Source organism: Trichosurus vulpecula, chromosome 7 (assembly GCF_011100635.1).
Source record: "Trichosurus vulpecula isolate mTriVul1 chromosome 7, mTriVul1.pri, whole genome shotgun sequence".
Lineage (NCBI taxonomy): Eukaryota > Metazoa > Chordata > Mammalia > Diprotodontia > Phalangeridae > Trichosurus > Trichosurus vulpecula.
The window spans coordinates 22,992,563-23,006,485 of NC_050579.1; the positions used below are offsets into that span (position 1 = coordinate 22,992,563).

The following is a 13,923-nucleotide window of genomic DNA, read 5'->3' on the forward strand; positions in this document are numbered from 1 at the left end:
CAAAGTGGACATAATGATACCTCTACCACCTACCTTGGATATATGGAGAGACCGTGGGACTAGAGATTGTTTCATTCGTTGTTGTTGTAAGCCCATGTGCCTGGTGTATGGGTGGCCTTTAAGAAATGCTTGTTGATTGATTCAAAAGGGATCATAAAAAGACTTCTTAAATCTTCAGGATTTTTATAAATGTCAGTGGATGTTGCTGTTTGGGCCTGGTTGGATCGTGAGCTCCAGAAAGGGCCAAGACCTCACCTCCCCAGCACCCAGTAGCCCCAGCACCGTCCTCTGCTGATTAAGAGGCGTTTCATATGCACATTGCCCCAGAGAGGAGACTGGATGTGATAGGAAGGATACTGGATCTGGAGTCAGAAAATGTGGGCCTCAGTTTCCTCTTCCGTAAGATGAGGGAGTTGGACTAGCCAGCTCCGAAGTCCTGTCTAGCTCCATACCTGTATGATTCAATGAGCCCCTGATTAAGGGCTAATCAATTTAAAAAGATGAGGCCTGGAGGAGTTAGAGAAGGCATCCTAGGGCAGGTGAGACTCCAGGTGAGCCCAGAAGGGGGAGATTGGGATAGAAGGGGAGGAAATTGTTCCAGGTCAAGGGGGCAGCAGGAACACGCATTGGAGAGACATCAGGTTAGTCCACTTTGTCTGGGTTATTGCTGGAGGCGGTGCCCAATAAATGTAGAACTGAATGGGTTTGAGTAGTGGGAGAAGATTGTGAATATCTCAGATGGGACAGAAAAAGCCATTCAGGAGAGTTGGTAGGCATGAACTCTGTTCATAGGAAGACCCTATTTCTCTGAGATGCCCTTTCCATGATTGGGGGTGTGGGTGTATATTCATTTGGACATACAGGCATATGTGTGTTTAAGCCTGTGTCTACACTGGTGCTCTCTATTGGAATGGGGTTTGTGTATTGTAATTCAAAATCCGAGTCTTTAAGGAGCTTCGTACCTTGGAAGGCAGAGAGTTCCCCATCTCTCAACAGGTAGTGAGTTCTCTATTGCTAGCTGTTGTTGAAAGCTTCCTGATTCACATTGGACAAGATATCCTCTTTAATCCTCAGTTTCTTTGTCTGTAACATGAGGAGGTTGGCCAAGATCTCATGGCTGGGAGAGGCATTCTATGCCTTAATTCTTCTTCAATGAGAGGAGATTCATTTTGTGTTGAAATTGGACTAGGTATTGCCTAATTATAGGCTTCAAAGTCCTGCTGGAGAACAGGCTATGTTTTGGGGAGCAAAGGGCATGGGGGCTGGACCAAGGGCCTGGAGACCAGACGGCCCAACTCTCCCTGGGAGCCTGGGAATCCCACGAGCAGACCAGCGTACATAGATGAGCCTACATAGGTGAGATGTGGCTGGCCCTGGCCTGGGAGGAGGAGATTGTCCTGTGGGGCCATCCCCAACGCCTTTTACTACTGACCTTGAGCTCCGTTCCATGGACGGCTTGCTGGTCACTTGGCTCTGCTTCTCGGCCAAAATTGGTAGCTGTCTCTGATGTCATTTGTCTCTGTTCCCATTTCACCCTTTTTCTACCAAATAGTCTGCACTTACTAAATGTTGGTAGAATTTAACTGGTTTCAGTCCTTTTCTGTGTTTCTGTCAGTATTTGTTCATGTGTCTATTTCCCAGCCTTGGTTTCTGTCCATCTGTCATGGTCTTTCTATGTCTCTTTTAATCTCTTATAAGACAGAGTGTCAGAGATAGAAAGCACCTTAAAAACAAAGGATCGTAGCTTTGGAAACGGAAAGCACCTCAGAGACCGTCTAGTCTAACTAACTCTGTAAAAACAGTTGTGGAAACTGAGGCCCAGAAAAAATGAACTGACTTGCCCTAGTGGATAATAATTAGCAGAGCTGAGATTCAAGCTCAGGCAGGTTCTCTGAGTCCAAATCCAGCATTCTTTCCACAGTTACACATTTCAACCCTTTTCATTGTATAGACGAAGAGACTGCGGTCCAGGGAGGACCATAAATTTAGAACTGGAAGGGAGCTTATACGCCATCTGATTTAGACCCTTCATTTTACAGATTGGGGGATTGAGACCTCAAAGGTTAAGTGGCTGGTTTTCAAGATCCTGGGCAGATCTCCCAAAGCCTTGGCAGGATCCTACTATTAAACCATCCTGTCTCTCTGGTTCCTGTAAAATCATAGTCTTAGAGCTGGAGGAACTTCAGAGGTCATCCGTCAGTCAGTCAGCAAGCATTTATTTTTAAAATTTTTTAAATTTATTTTTAACATTCAGTTTTTTTAAAAGATCTGAGCTTTAAATACTCTCCTACCCTGCTGCCCTTCCCCCACCTATTTAGGCAAGCAATATGATATCAGTTATACATGTGAAGTCACACAAAGCCTTGCCATGTTAGCCACGTTTAGCAAGCAATTATTAAGTTCCTTCTGTATGCCAGGTACTGAATTAAGCACTGAGTATACAAAGAAAGACAGAAGACAGTTTTATTTTGTTATGAGAGACTTCTCATAGGGTGGGGATCATCTGTAAATGTTTGTAACGTGAAAACAAAATGCATCAAAAAAACTAAAAAAGGGGGGGAAAGAGCCTTGTCCTCTCCGGCGTTATAACTGCCCAGGAATCTTGTACAAGCTTATTCAGAGAGCAAGAGGGTAGATATCACATGGATCTTCCTAAGACTCATAGAGCCATAGATTTAGAGCTGGAAGGGACCTCAGCATCTGCCTAGTCTGACCCCCTAATTTGACAGATGGGGAAACTGAGGCCTGGAGAGGTTATGCTCATAGTTTCCTAGATCTGGAGCTATCAGGGCCATCTATTCCAACTTAACTCATTTTACTGGTGAGGAAACTGAGGACCAGAGAAGTTACATGATTTCAGCCCGAGGTTACTCAAGTAGCAAGTGATAGACTATTTGTAAATACTGATCTCTCCTGGTGCCTGATGTCACGGGGAAACCCCTCTTCCCCTTCTGCCATAGATCCCCCCTCTTTCTGTGTCCTCAATCTTGAATGGAAAAAAATCCCCCAAAGGATGGTGATGTGGGAGGGGCTAAGAATTCCATTTGAGGTTTGGGGGGCTGCACTGTTGGTCCTTTCTCGGATGTGGGGGAAGTTTAGAGAATGGAAGGGAGGGAACATGAATGGAGTGAGCCCTCTGGACAGCAGGCCTACTGGCCCAGCCAGCTCTAGGCCAGAGCATACAGGATGAGAGAATGGATCAGTGGCCGGCATGGGGGAGGAGAGCAGTCCCAGATGGCCCTGTGTCCTTCGGGGCTGGTCCCTGCTCACGCCGTGTTCTCCCACCTGGAGCTCTTGTCCCCCATTCACTCGCTCATAACCTTTTACCCCATCTACAAAATGAGCAGGGCCATTGAGGCCCCTGTGAACCCAAAGGCCGGTTGGTTTTAAAGACTGAGTGAGATTTCTGTCAGATAATGTGAGATGATGAAGGCAAATGTGAAACCCTTCCCAACCTGGCCCTTTCCTATGTCCCTCTGCTTCTCCTCCCATCCTCTGTGGTCAGGCCACCCTGGCCTTCTCTCTGGTCTCCCAGCATGTAGCCTCTTTACTGGCCGTCCTTCATGGCTGGAATGCTGCCCCATCACACCCCGGCTGCTTCACCTCCCTGACTTTCTTCAAGACTAGCTCAGCTCCCATCATCTGTAGGCAGCCTTTCCCAGGCCCCTCTGAAAATACGTACACATGCATGTGTGCGTGCGTGCGTGCATGTGTGAGTGTGTGCGTGTATGTGTGTCTGTGTGTAAAATCCTAGCTGTGTGACCCTAGGCAAGTCACTTCACCCTGTTTGTCTCAGCTTCCTCATCTCTGAAATGAGTTGTAGAAGGAAATGGTAAACCATTCCAGTGTCTCTGCCAAGAAAACCCCAAAAGGGGTCACAAAGAGTCAGACACGACTGAAAATGACTGAACAACAACTCTGTGTATATCTTGTATGTACCTAGTTACTTATGGGTGATCTCTCTCATTAGAATATAAGCCCCTTGAAGGCAAGGACTATGTCTTTGAATCCTGGCACACAGTAAGCATTTAATAAATGTTTGTTGATTTATTGATGGAAAGTATGACCATCCAGTTTAAGGAAAATTCAGGGTCCAAGCATAAATGCCTCCATTTGCCATTGAAAAGCTTTCACAACTTTGCTATTATGCAAACTGGCTATTCTCTGGTTCTTAGCAGTCCATTTCCCTCTCCAGGCTTTTGCACTGGCTGTGCCCTATACCTGGAATGCAGTTCCCTTCACTTCTGCTGGCAGAATCCCTTATTTCCTTCAAGACTCAACTCATGCTCCCTCTTCTATCTCAAGCATTTCCTGACACCCCCTCTCCACTATTACTTGCCTGTCCCTAAAATCTCTCTTATATATGCCTTCTGTTGTCTCCCCAGCCAGCCCGTCTCTTTTCTATTTGTATGCCTAACGCTTAGCACAGTGCCTCGTACATAGTGAGTGTTGATTGATTGATAATCATCATAACTTCTGTGATGGGTGAAATCTGAAATAACTTGCAAATCCGAGCATATTGATTTATTAAGCAATGCGTGTCAATTGCATAACAAATCGGGGCCAGGCCTCCTCAGCTTGGCACTGGACTCCGAATACTGGGGGAGACATGTTTATGCATTAAAAGAAAACAACAGGTTATAAGATTAAGTCGTCTGAATTCTAATTGGCGGAAAGATTAGGGGCTTTCTGAGTTGGGAGGGGGAAGGAGAGTGAAAAGGTGCATTTCCCTGAATTCCGAAAAAGAGGCATCTCGCTCCCCCCAAGTGTCTGTGGACAATTAAAGGAACATGGAAACAATAACCAATTAACCAGCACAGGGCCCCTTTTCAGATAAGACATATGGGTTGCCTGAGATGCATAATTGTGAGAAAACTCCTTGCATCAGTCTTTGGATCTGACTGGGTTTCTGGGCAGCGTAAGCTGCATCCTTGGTAAAGGGTCTCTAAGGCTGCAGGGAGAGGTAGTCCAGCTTTCCAGCCACTCAGGGATGGGTTCAAACAATGCAATAAAGTTTTCTCACAGTTCCCATAATCGAATAGTTTTGTAGCAAGACAGAAATGAGACTAGACCCATAACTGAATAGAAAGGGAACTGAGCTAGCTCCAGGAGGGAGTCACAAGATGGGGTCAGTGGGGTTCACCCAATTCACACACTTTCAAATTAAGGTCTGGCAACTAGAGGCAGGATTTCAGGGCCTAGCACTACAGGAGACCTTGGAGAGATTCTAACATCTAACTAAGGAGGAAGCTGAGACCCAGAGGATTGACCTGCCTAATGTCCTGCACCTAGTGGTTGCAAAGTGAGGATTTGAGGCCAGTTCCTCTGACAGCGAATACAGCTCACTTGTTACCACCCTACTGTTTGACCAGAAAGTGACCCTTGTACTATCTGGGGCTAATTCTCCTCACACAACTTTCTCTCTCCCCTTTTGGCACCGAAGAGAAACACCTGCAAGCTGTGAAACCCTGGAGAGAAGCAAGCTCTTTTTACTTCGAACTTTTGGGAGGGATCAAAAGTTGTTCTTCCAAAGGTAACAGCCTTGTGGAGGCCTGTTTGCTGATGGACCGGTAACCCCGCCTCTTCCCCTCCTGTATTCCAGGTGACTATGGCCCTGATGGGGAAACACTTTGATGGCCCCGCCAATGCCTCCGGACCCGATCGCTGGAGCACCATGTTTCCCCGAAAAGATGAGATCATCACCAGCCTTGTGTCTGCCTTAGATTCAATGGTGAGTCAAGCTGTTGGGCATTGGCGGGTCTTCTGGTGGGCTAAGCCAGGACCAAAGAAGTCTAGCAGGACAGGGTTGGGGGGAAGGGATGCTCTGATTCTTAAAATCTCCTGGGAAACAAACACCAAACAATATTCCTTTCCTCCCTTGGTCCTCTGATGTCCTTCTCTCCGCCCGTCTTTCCCCACCAGCCAAATGACAGTTCCTGCCATTTCAAATCTAGTCCCCAAAGGGAGATGGAGTCAGCTAGTAATGATGACCCTGTAATGTTAGATGGTGGTTATTAAGCACAGTGTCTGACACACAGTAGGTGCCTAATAAATGCTTATTGTTTGATTGATGGATTACATCATCCCACAGCACAGGAAACCTTGAACCATAAGTGTCAGGGCTAGAGGGGGCTGCAGGAATCACCTCATCTCACCCCAATATTTCAGTTAATCAATAAACATTTATTAAGCACCTACTATGCACCAGACACTGGGGCTACAAAGTTGTTGTGAGGAGCAAATGAGATAATACTTACAAAGCACTTGGCACATAGTAGGGGCTTAATGCATGCATATTCATGCTTTCAATAAGCATTCAATTAATCCTTATTCATTGTTACCTTCTCTACATCGTTGAAACACAATCTAAAAGTTTCGAGGCACTATTCTGGGTGCTAGGGGATATCAAGAAGCCTTGATTACATCTTTTCATGGTGAACAGCTTGGCCACAGCTTTGGAGGCCTTCTCTATTTTTCTGGGCCCCCCTCCCCAGCCTCAGAGCATCCTGCTGTCCCACATCATGAGAGCCTGCTTCTATCTCCAGCCTGCCCCGGCCTTTGAGGAATCATCTCGCTATGTTCCCTGGGTATCCCTTTCCCTGGCTACCTGGGTAAGAGAGAGACAGCATGGAGTGTTGGCTAGGCCATAGAACCCAGGATTCCGGAAGACCTGGATTCAAATCCTGCCGTAACCATTTATTAGCTGGGTCACCCTGTGCCTAATACTTAACCTCACTGTTCATTTTCTTTTGCCTCAAAAAGTGAAGGTGTGGGACTTAGGGACCCCTTTCGGCTCCAACTTCTATGGGCCTTGATCCTTGATCCGTGCCTAGGGCAGGGCGCACATATGGCTGGGAGGCAGTGCATAGATCGCAGCCTGCTTTGTGGACAGGAGGGCTTTAGGCTTCCAGGCCTTGGTCCTCCTTTGTCCTGCCCCTCCGGCCCAGCTGAGATCCAGGAGTCAGGCTGCCTGGACAGTTGGCCCCAACAGTTTGAAGATCTGGAAGGTCCCTTGTGCTCCTGTGCTGGGCACAAAGACCTTTCAGGAGGCGGGCGTAGCAGGGAACATGCTCGACTTGTAACCCAGAAGTCTGGGTTCAAACTCTGGCCCTGACCCTGACTAGGGGGTGACCCTAAGCAGATCCCTCCATTTCTGAACCTCTCTACGAAACGAAGCTAAGGAGCCTGTGGGAGGCAGGGGAAAGTCTATCTGCTTCTCCCCGTAGAACAAAAGCTCACTGAGGTCAAGACTTGTTTCTCTTTGGTCCTTTGGCCTAGAACGGTTGCTTAATGTATGTTTATTGATAGATTCCTTGGTTGATTGAAAGGGTGCTGAAGTTGGAGTCGCAGGATCTGAGTTAGAATTCAAGCCACTTCACCCCTCCCCCCAGCCTCAGTTTCTTCATCTGTCTGGCTTCCGAAGGCCCCTTCTGGCTCTAGTTCTCTGATGCCGCCTTCTGCACAGGGTTAATGCGCTTTGTAACTTTCACGGGCTGACAGAGGTAGATGATTTTTGTTGGAATTACTGTTATTGTTAAGATGGTGGCTGAGCAGGGGGGCGGAATCCTCACCTCCAGGCTGAGTGGGGGTAGTGGGATCCTCCCCTCCAGGCTGAGGGGGGCGGAGCAGAATCCTCACCTCCATCCTGCCCTCCGGGCCACAAGGCCCGTTAGAGGAGGCCCGCCAGAGCCGACCCACTTTGACTCCGTATCTTCATCATCTTCCTAGTAATGCTGATGGCGCAAGCCGTCTCATTTATTAACATGGGGTTTCAAATCATTTTTGCTGCTGCTGTTCCTGGGAGCTTGGAGAGGCCAGAAGGAAAGCAGAGGATTTTTAATCTTGAGAACAAAAGGAGATAAGTCGCATTCTTCTGCTGTCAGGTTCCCAGCAGAAACCTTACACGAGGCCACCCCGATTACATAAATGAGATGGGCTTCGGCTGAGTGTCTGGGCCAAGAGCTAAGTTCGGCTTGGGTTTTTTTTAAGCTATGAGAGCAAGAGTCCAGGGGAGAAGTGACCCGACACAAGGTATTATTCAAGGCCCAGGGCTGGCTGCCCTAAGGAGTGGGAAGGCTTTGGGGATCCCTTATTGCCGTCTAAGATTCCCCAACCTCACTTTCCGTTAATAACCGTGGTCTCCAAACCAGAGCCCACCTGCCTAGTTGTTCAAGAGACCCTGATCTCCAGGGCAAAATTCTTCCTCCTTCCCATTCATTACTGGAAGACTTTTTATTTGGGGGGTGGGAGAGAAATGTGGGCCACCTGTAATTTCATCAATGTGGGGAACTCCTGGCATGGAAGCTACCTCCACCAATACAGTTCAGCCACCTTTCCCTACCTGTAGCCTCAGATAGCCAGCATATGGCGGCGGCAGGACTCTAACCTGGCCCTCTCCATCCATTGTCCCACCTTGCTTCTTACTGGTTCCTTATAAGTATAGAATATTAGCTCTGGAAAGGCCCTTAGAGGATTTATATAGTGAAATGTCTTGCAGGCATGAATAGGAGTTCTGCCCTTAAGGGTAGGGTCTCCTGGACAGCAGGGTGGATGGAGCCCACTCTTGTCAAGGGAGCACAGGGGGATCCCTAGGTGGCAGCAAGTTGGGGCTTGCTGGCAGAGTTTATACAGAGCCCTCATTTTCACAGTGTTGGATGCGGAGGCAGGAAGACCCGAATTCAAATCCTGCCTCAGACACTGGTTGTATGACTCTGGGCAACTCTGTAAAATGCGGATAATATCACCGAACTCAAGTGAGCTTGCTTTGCAAACTTTAAGGCGATACAGAAACGCCAGCTATTGTTTTTATAGATGGAGAAACTGAGGCCAAGTAACCCTAGATCTGGTGTCAGATCACTAGGAAGAATGAGAGACTCCCTTAGAGACTGTCCCATGAAAGGGAGAAGAGATCCTTCCTGCCCCGGGGGTAGGGGCATGGATTGGCTGCCACGTTTCTCCTCTACTGGAGAAGCCACAAGTTCAGAGGTTTATAGGCCGAAATAAGAAAAGTTTCAGTAAATTTCTGGATGTTGGCTCCAAGCAGGTCATTCAGAGGACTCTGGGGATCTGGGGCCCCATCTTTAACCTGTGTGCATGACATCAGCCTGCTTCAGCATCCCCATCCCAGGCAGGATCCTAGGCTGAGGATCTCTGATCCTGGAGGATGCCAGGATGGACTCATGCATTCATCTGCTTGGCCCAGCACCACTTTTCCATAGCAAACAAGGAATAGCAGGCCTCTGTGCTCACTGCCTGAATCTGAGATACCCAGTGTAGACACAGCGCAGGCGTCCTTCCATTCAAGAAAAAGTGAAATTAATGGGAGTTGGCCTGGCATACTGGAGAGACCGCTGGAGTTAGGATCAGGAGACCCAGGTTCTGATTCCACCTCAGGACATTTATTTATCATTTGTCCACGGGCTTTCTGGGCCTCAGTTTCCTCATCTGTCAAACGGGATAATGATAATCTTTGTACTGATTTCCTCTTGAATTTGGTGCGAGGAAAAGTCCTTTGCAAATTTGAAAGACCTCTATAACTGTGAGTTGTTATTCCTAATTTGACTTGTCTTCTGTGTAATCCCTGGCATCAGCCTCTGCCAGGGAAAGAAAATTGCCTTCCATTGTTGTTGTTAAAAATTATAGTAATAATAAATGGATATGATAGCCCCAACTGGACCTTGCATCAGAAGACCTTGATTCAGATCTCGTCCATGATGCTTTCTCCCTGGGTGACCTTGGGCACCTCACTTCCCTACTCCTCCATTTTCTCATCCGTCAGACCAGTAGGGTTGGGCCACATGACCTCTGAGGCCCCTCCCAGGTCCAGATCTGTGAGCCCATGATGGCCAAAGCCTTTTCTCATCCTGGATCTGGGCTTGTAAGATCTCTGGTCTATCCCTAGGTCTTTAATCCTGACAGTGACAATTATAACTTACATGCATATAATAACTCAAGATACTTCTTTCCCAGTGGTCTTAAGAGGTGGAGGGTACAAGGATCATCACCCCCATTTCATAAACTTGAAAACTGAGGCTCAGGGTGATAAAGTGACTTGCTGTGCATCATAGGCAAGACTTGACCCCGTATTTCTCCCATCTCCTGGTCTACTGTTTTCCTCTCTCTCTGTTACATGGCTACAAATATCCCGCTTCTTCCTTTTCATATCTTATTTCATAATTACAAAGATCCAGGCATTTAGGTCCTGAGCATGGGCTATTCCCTCCTTCTTTTAAAAGGTATTTGAAAATCAGATAGGGAAGGGGGTGCCCAGAGAGGTCAGTCAGTCAGCAAGCATTTATTAAGCACCTACCATGTGCCAGGCAGACACTGTGCGATGGGCCTGGGTAACGAAGACAAAGATGAGTCTCTCCCCTCAGGGATTTTCCAGTCCATCAGCTCATGCAAACTCCCCCCAGGTCGCTTACTGAGAGTGAGTGGCAGAGTCTGGATGCTGAAGCTCCTTTCTTTAGGCCACAGGCCTTCCTAACCTTAGAAGGGGTTAAAATGGAGCCTGAGGTCCGGATGACGCAGGTGACTTGGACCTGGACTGAGCTCCCACCAGAGACATCTGGCATAATATGCAAGAGATAGGGCGAGGCCAGCCTCGGGGCCATCTTGCAAGGTTGGAGAGGTTTGTTTTCCATGGATCCAACTTTCTCTCTCTGTCTCAAAGCCCACCTACCATCATTGTCACGGCTTAGACCCCACCTTGACACCTATTGCCCTCCTCTCCTCCCCACCATCAAAGCCAAACCTTGTGGAACTATGATCAACACGTGACCAACCACGATGCCAGGGGACCAATGAGAAAGCATGCTCCCCACCTTCTGACTGGGGCCGATGGTCTGCCTCAGGGTGCCGAATCAAAGCTTCAGGAGCTGAAAAATCCACTAAGACTTTGGGGACACCGTATGTGTGTCTACATACATTTACATATATGTGCATACACATATTTACCGTATGTTTTGTGTGTGTGTATAGACAGATATATGTCTAGCTGTGCATGCACGTGTCTATATCTGCGTAGAAACATGTGTATTTGTGCATGTGTATGTAGACCCGTTTGTGTAGACATATGTGCATTTGTATGTGTGCATATATATGTGAGTGCATCCCACCCACTATGAGAACTTATTTTGTGTGACTGCAGATTAATTATGATGGCAGTTCTGTTTCTTTTGTTTCCCAAGGACTAAAGAAGTGAGAAAAATACATTTTAATTTTAAAAAATCCTCAGGGAAAGACCCCACAAACTCAGCCACCCTGAGGCTGAGTGATTGATAACGGTGGAAGTGTGTGCCTCCAAATTTGGGGGATCTACATGGTAACAGGGAAACGAGTCTTCAGCTAAACCAGATGAGGCTTAAATGGTGGAATTTCAGGCATCTGTAGACTGGGTAGGGGATGGGGACCTGGGATCAGGGCTATTAAAAATCATCCCAGATGGATGAGTGCCGTGCTTCAGTCCACACAGGCGCACACAGGGGTCATGGGCTCTGAGATGGGAGCTAGAAAGGACCCCAGAGACCATTGAGCACAACCCTGTCATCTGTAAAATGGAAGGCCCAGGAGTGACTTGCCCAAGGTCATCAGGGTCATAAGCATTCGGGGTGCTATCAGAGTAGGATTAACGGGCTCTCTCCTTCCTCCCACCTCCCCTTCCTCCCCTCCCACCCGCAGTGCTCAGCACTTTCCAAACTCAACGCAGAGGTGGCCTGTGTCGCGGTCCATGATGAGAGCGCATTCGTGGTTGGGACCGACAAGGGGAGAATCTTTCTGAACTCCAGGAAGGAGCTGCAGACGGATTTCCTCCGATTCTGCCGTGAGTACCCACTTCACCCTGCTTTCCTCAGTTTCCTCATCTTTAAAATGAGCTGGAGAAGGAAATGGCAAAGCACTCCAGTATCTCTGCCAAGAAAACCCCAAATGGGGTCACGAAGGGTTGGACACGAGTAAACAAAGTTCATTGAAAGGGGGCCTTTCACCCCGGGCACCTTCACACCTAACGCTCTCCCTCCCTCCTCTCTGTTTTCCCTCGAGAGGTCTAGGAGAGAGGATGGGTGGGTGGCCTGGGTTGGCTGGTCACATTTGATAGCAGGGGCCGTACGGTTTCCTCGATGGTCTCTGCAGGAAGGAGATTAGTAACCTGGGCTGGTTCCACCCATCCTGGGGTGAGGCCTGGTCACAGCATCTTAAATGCTGGGAAGGACACTGGGGGCCATTGAAGCTGTCCAATCCCTCATTTTACAGCTGTAGGAAATAAAATGAGTGGCTCATGGTCACACGATGTAGCAAGTAGCCTCTAGAATGGAAACCCAGGGTTAATACTAGAAAGAGTGGACTTCACTGGGATGACCCAGAAATATCCCAGGACTGGAGGGAGAGGTCTCAGCCCTGTGACCTCAGGCAAGCCCCTTCCCACATCTGGGCCACCCTCTCCTCTCCCTGCCGAAATTCAGCTACTCCCCGAGGTCTTCTGGCTCTGACGTTCCGGCTTCTCTGATTCCGTGAAAGCAGGAGCACCTGCCTTTGCGGAGCCCCAGATGCTCGCCTGTCTATTTATAATGTACTGGTTTATTTGAGGCTTGTGGCTGACAATGCCTCTTCACACAACCTCCCATTTGGGTGCAGGCATCTGTGGGCAGCCCAGGTAGCTGTGTGGAGCCAGCCCTAGGCTGGGCAGCAGCTTCCAGGCTTCCTGCACTCAGGTGCCCAGGCCTTCCTCAGAGGGATGACAGAACTGTCCACTATTCCCACGAGTAATGAATCCCCTATGTGTGTGCCCCTGCTCAGCCCAGAAGGAAGGGAGTCCTTTCCATAAAGAGCTGGAAAAATAAGACCCAGAAGGCCGGCTCAAGTGACTTGTCCAGGGTCACACAGCTAATAAATGTTAGAGACTGGATTTGAATTCAGGTCTTCCTAACTCCAGGCCCAACACTCTAACTTCTTAGCCTAGCACAGCACTAGGAAATTAGAGATCAGCCTGAATTTCAGTCCCAACTCCAATATTAAACCCTCTAGCTTGTGACCTCAAACAAGACACTAAGCCTTTCTGGGTCTCAGTTTTCCCATCTGTAAATGAGGGCATCAGAGTAGATAGTGTCTGAGGCCCTTCCAGCTTTAGATTTAGCATCCTATGCTCCTAAGGCTTGGGTGAACTAGGTTTCCTTCCCTGGGACTCAGTTTCCTCTTCTGTTAAAAGAGGGACTGTAAGGGCTGCTAGGTGGTGTGGTGAGTAGAGCACCAACCCTGGAGTCAGGAGGACCTGAGTTCAAATCCGGCCTCAGACACTTGACACACTTACTAGCTATGTGACCTTGGGCAAGTCACTTAACCCCAATTGCCCTGCCCTCCCCCTCCAAAAGAGAGAGAGAGAGAGAGAGAGAGAGAGAGACTGAGACTATAAAATACAACAAAGTACTAGAAACCATCAGTCAATCAACAAATTTTATGAAGGCACCAGCACTAGGCGTGAGGGTATAGACACAAAGATGAAGCCCTCCCTGCCCTCTGGAGGCGCCTCATCTATAATTCATTTATTAAGCACCTCCTCATTTCCCCCATGGATTGACCCCAAATGGGGTGCCCACTCATCGGGAAATGGCTAAACACGTTGTGGGACGTGAATGTAATGGACTATTTCTGTACCATAAGAAATAATGACTCTACAGAGAAGCCTCGGAAGACTTATATGAACAGATGGGAAGCAAAATGAGCAGAAACAGAAAAACAGTAGATACAATGATGCCAGCGAGGAGAAATGAGAACAACATCCTGAGAAGGAAGTGAGCACAAATGGTCTAACAGCTGACGTTGGCTTCTGGGAAAAAAAGAAGAGACAATGTATGCGTCTCCCTCCCTTCACTGGAGGTGAGAGATGCTGTGGGTGGGGAGCACAGCCAAACTCAGCAGACATGGGAGTTT

General features: G+C 48.1%; 1 protein-coding gene across 2 annotated transcripts in view; it reads left to right on the plus strand.

Annotated features, from left to right (window-relative positions):
- The first annotated feature begins 1,295 nt into the window (after nt 1–1,295).
- The window catches only part of GTF2IRD1 (GTF2I repeat domain containing 1), a 139,475-nt gene continuing 126,847 nt past the window's right edge, over nt 1,296–13,923 (plus strand). For both annotated transcript variants that reach the window (XM_036767163.1, XM_036767162.1), the window contains exons 1-3: nt 1,296–1,356; nt 5,603–5,731; nt 11,680–11,821. In XM_036767163.1, coding sequence (XP_036623058.1) covers nt 5,609–5,731; nt 11,680–11,821 — 265 coding nt within the window. In that variant the 5' untranslated portion in view covers nt 1,296–1,356; nt 5,603–5,608. The remainder of the gene's footprint in view (nt 1,357–5,602; nt 5,732–11,679; nt 11,822–13,923) is intronic.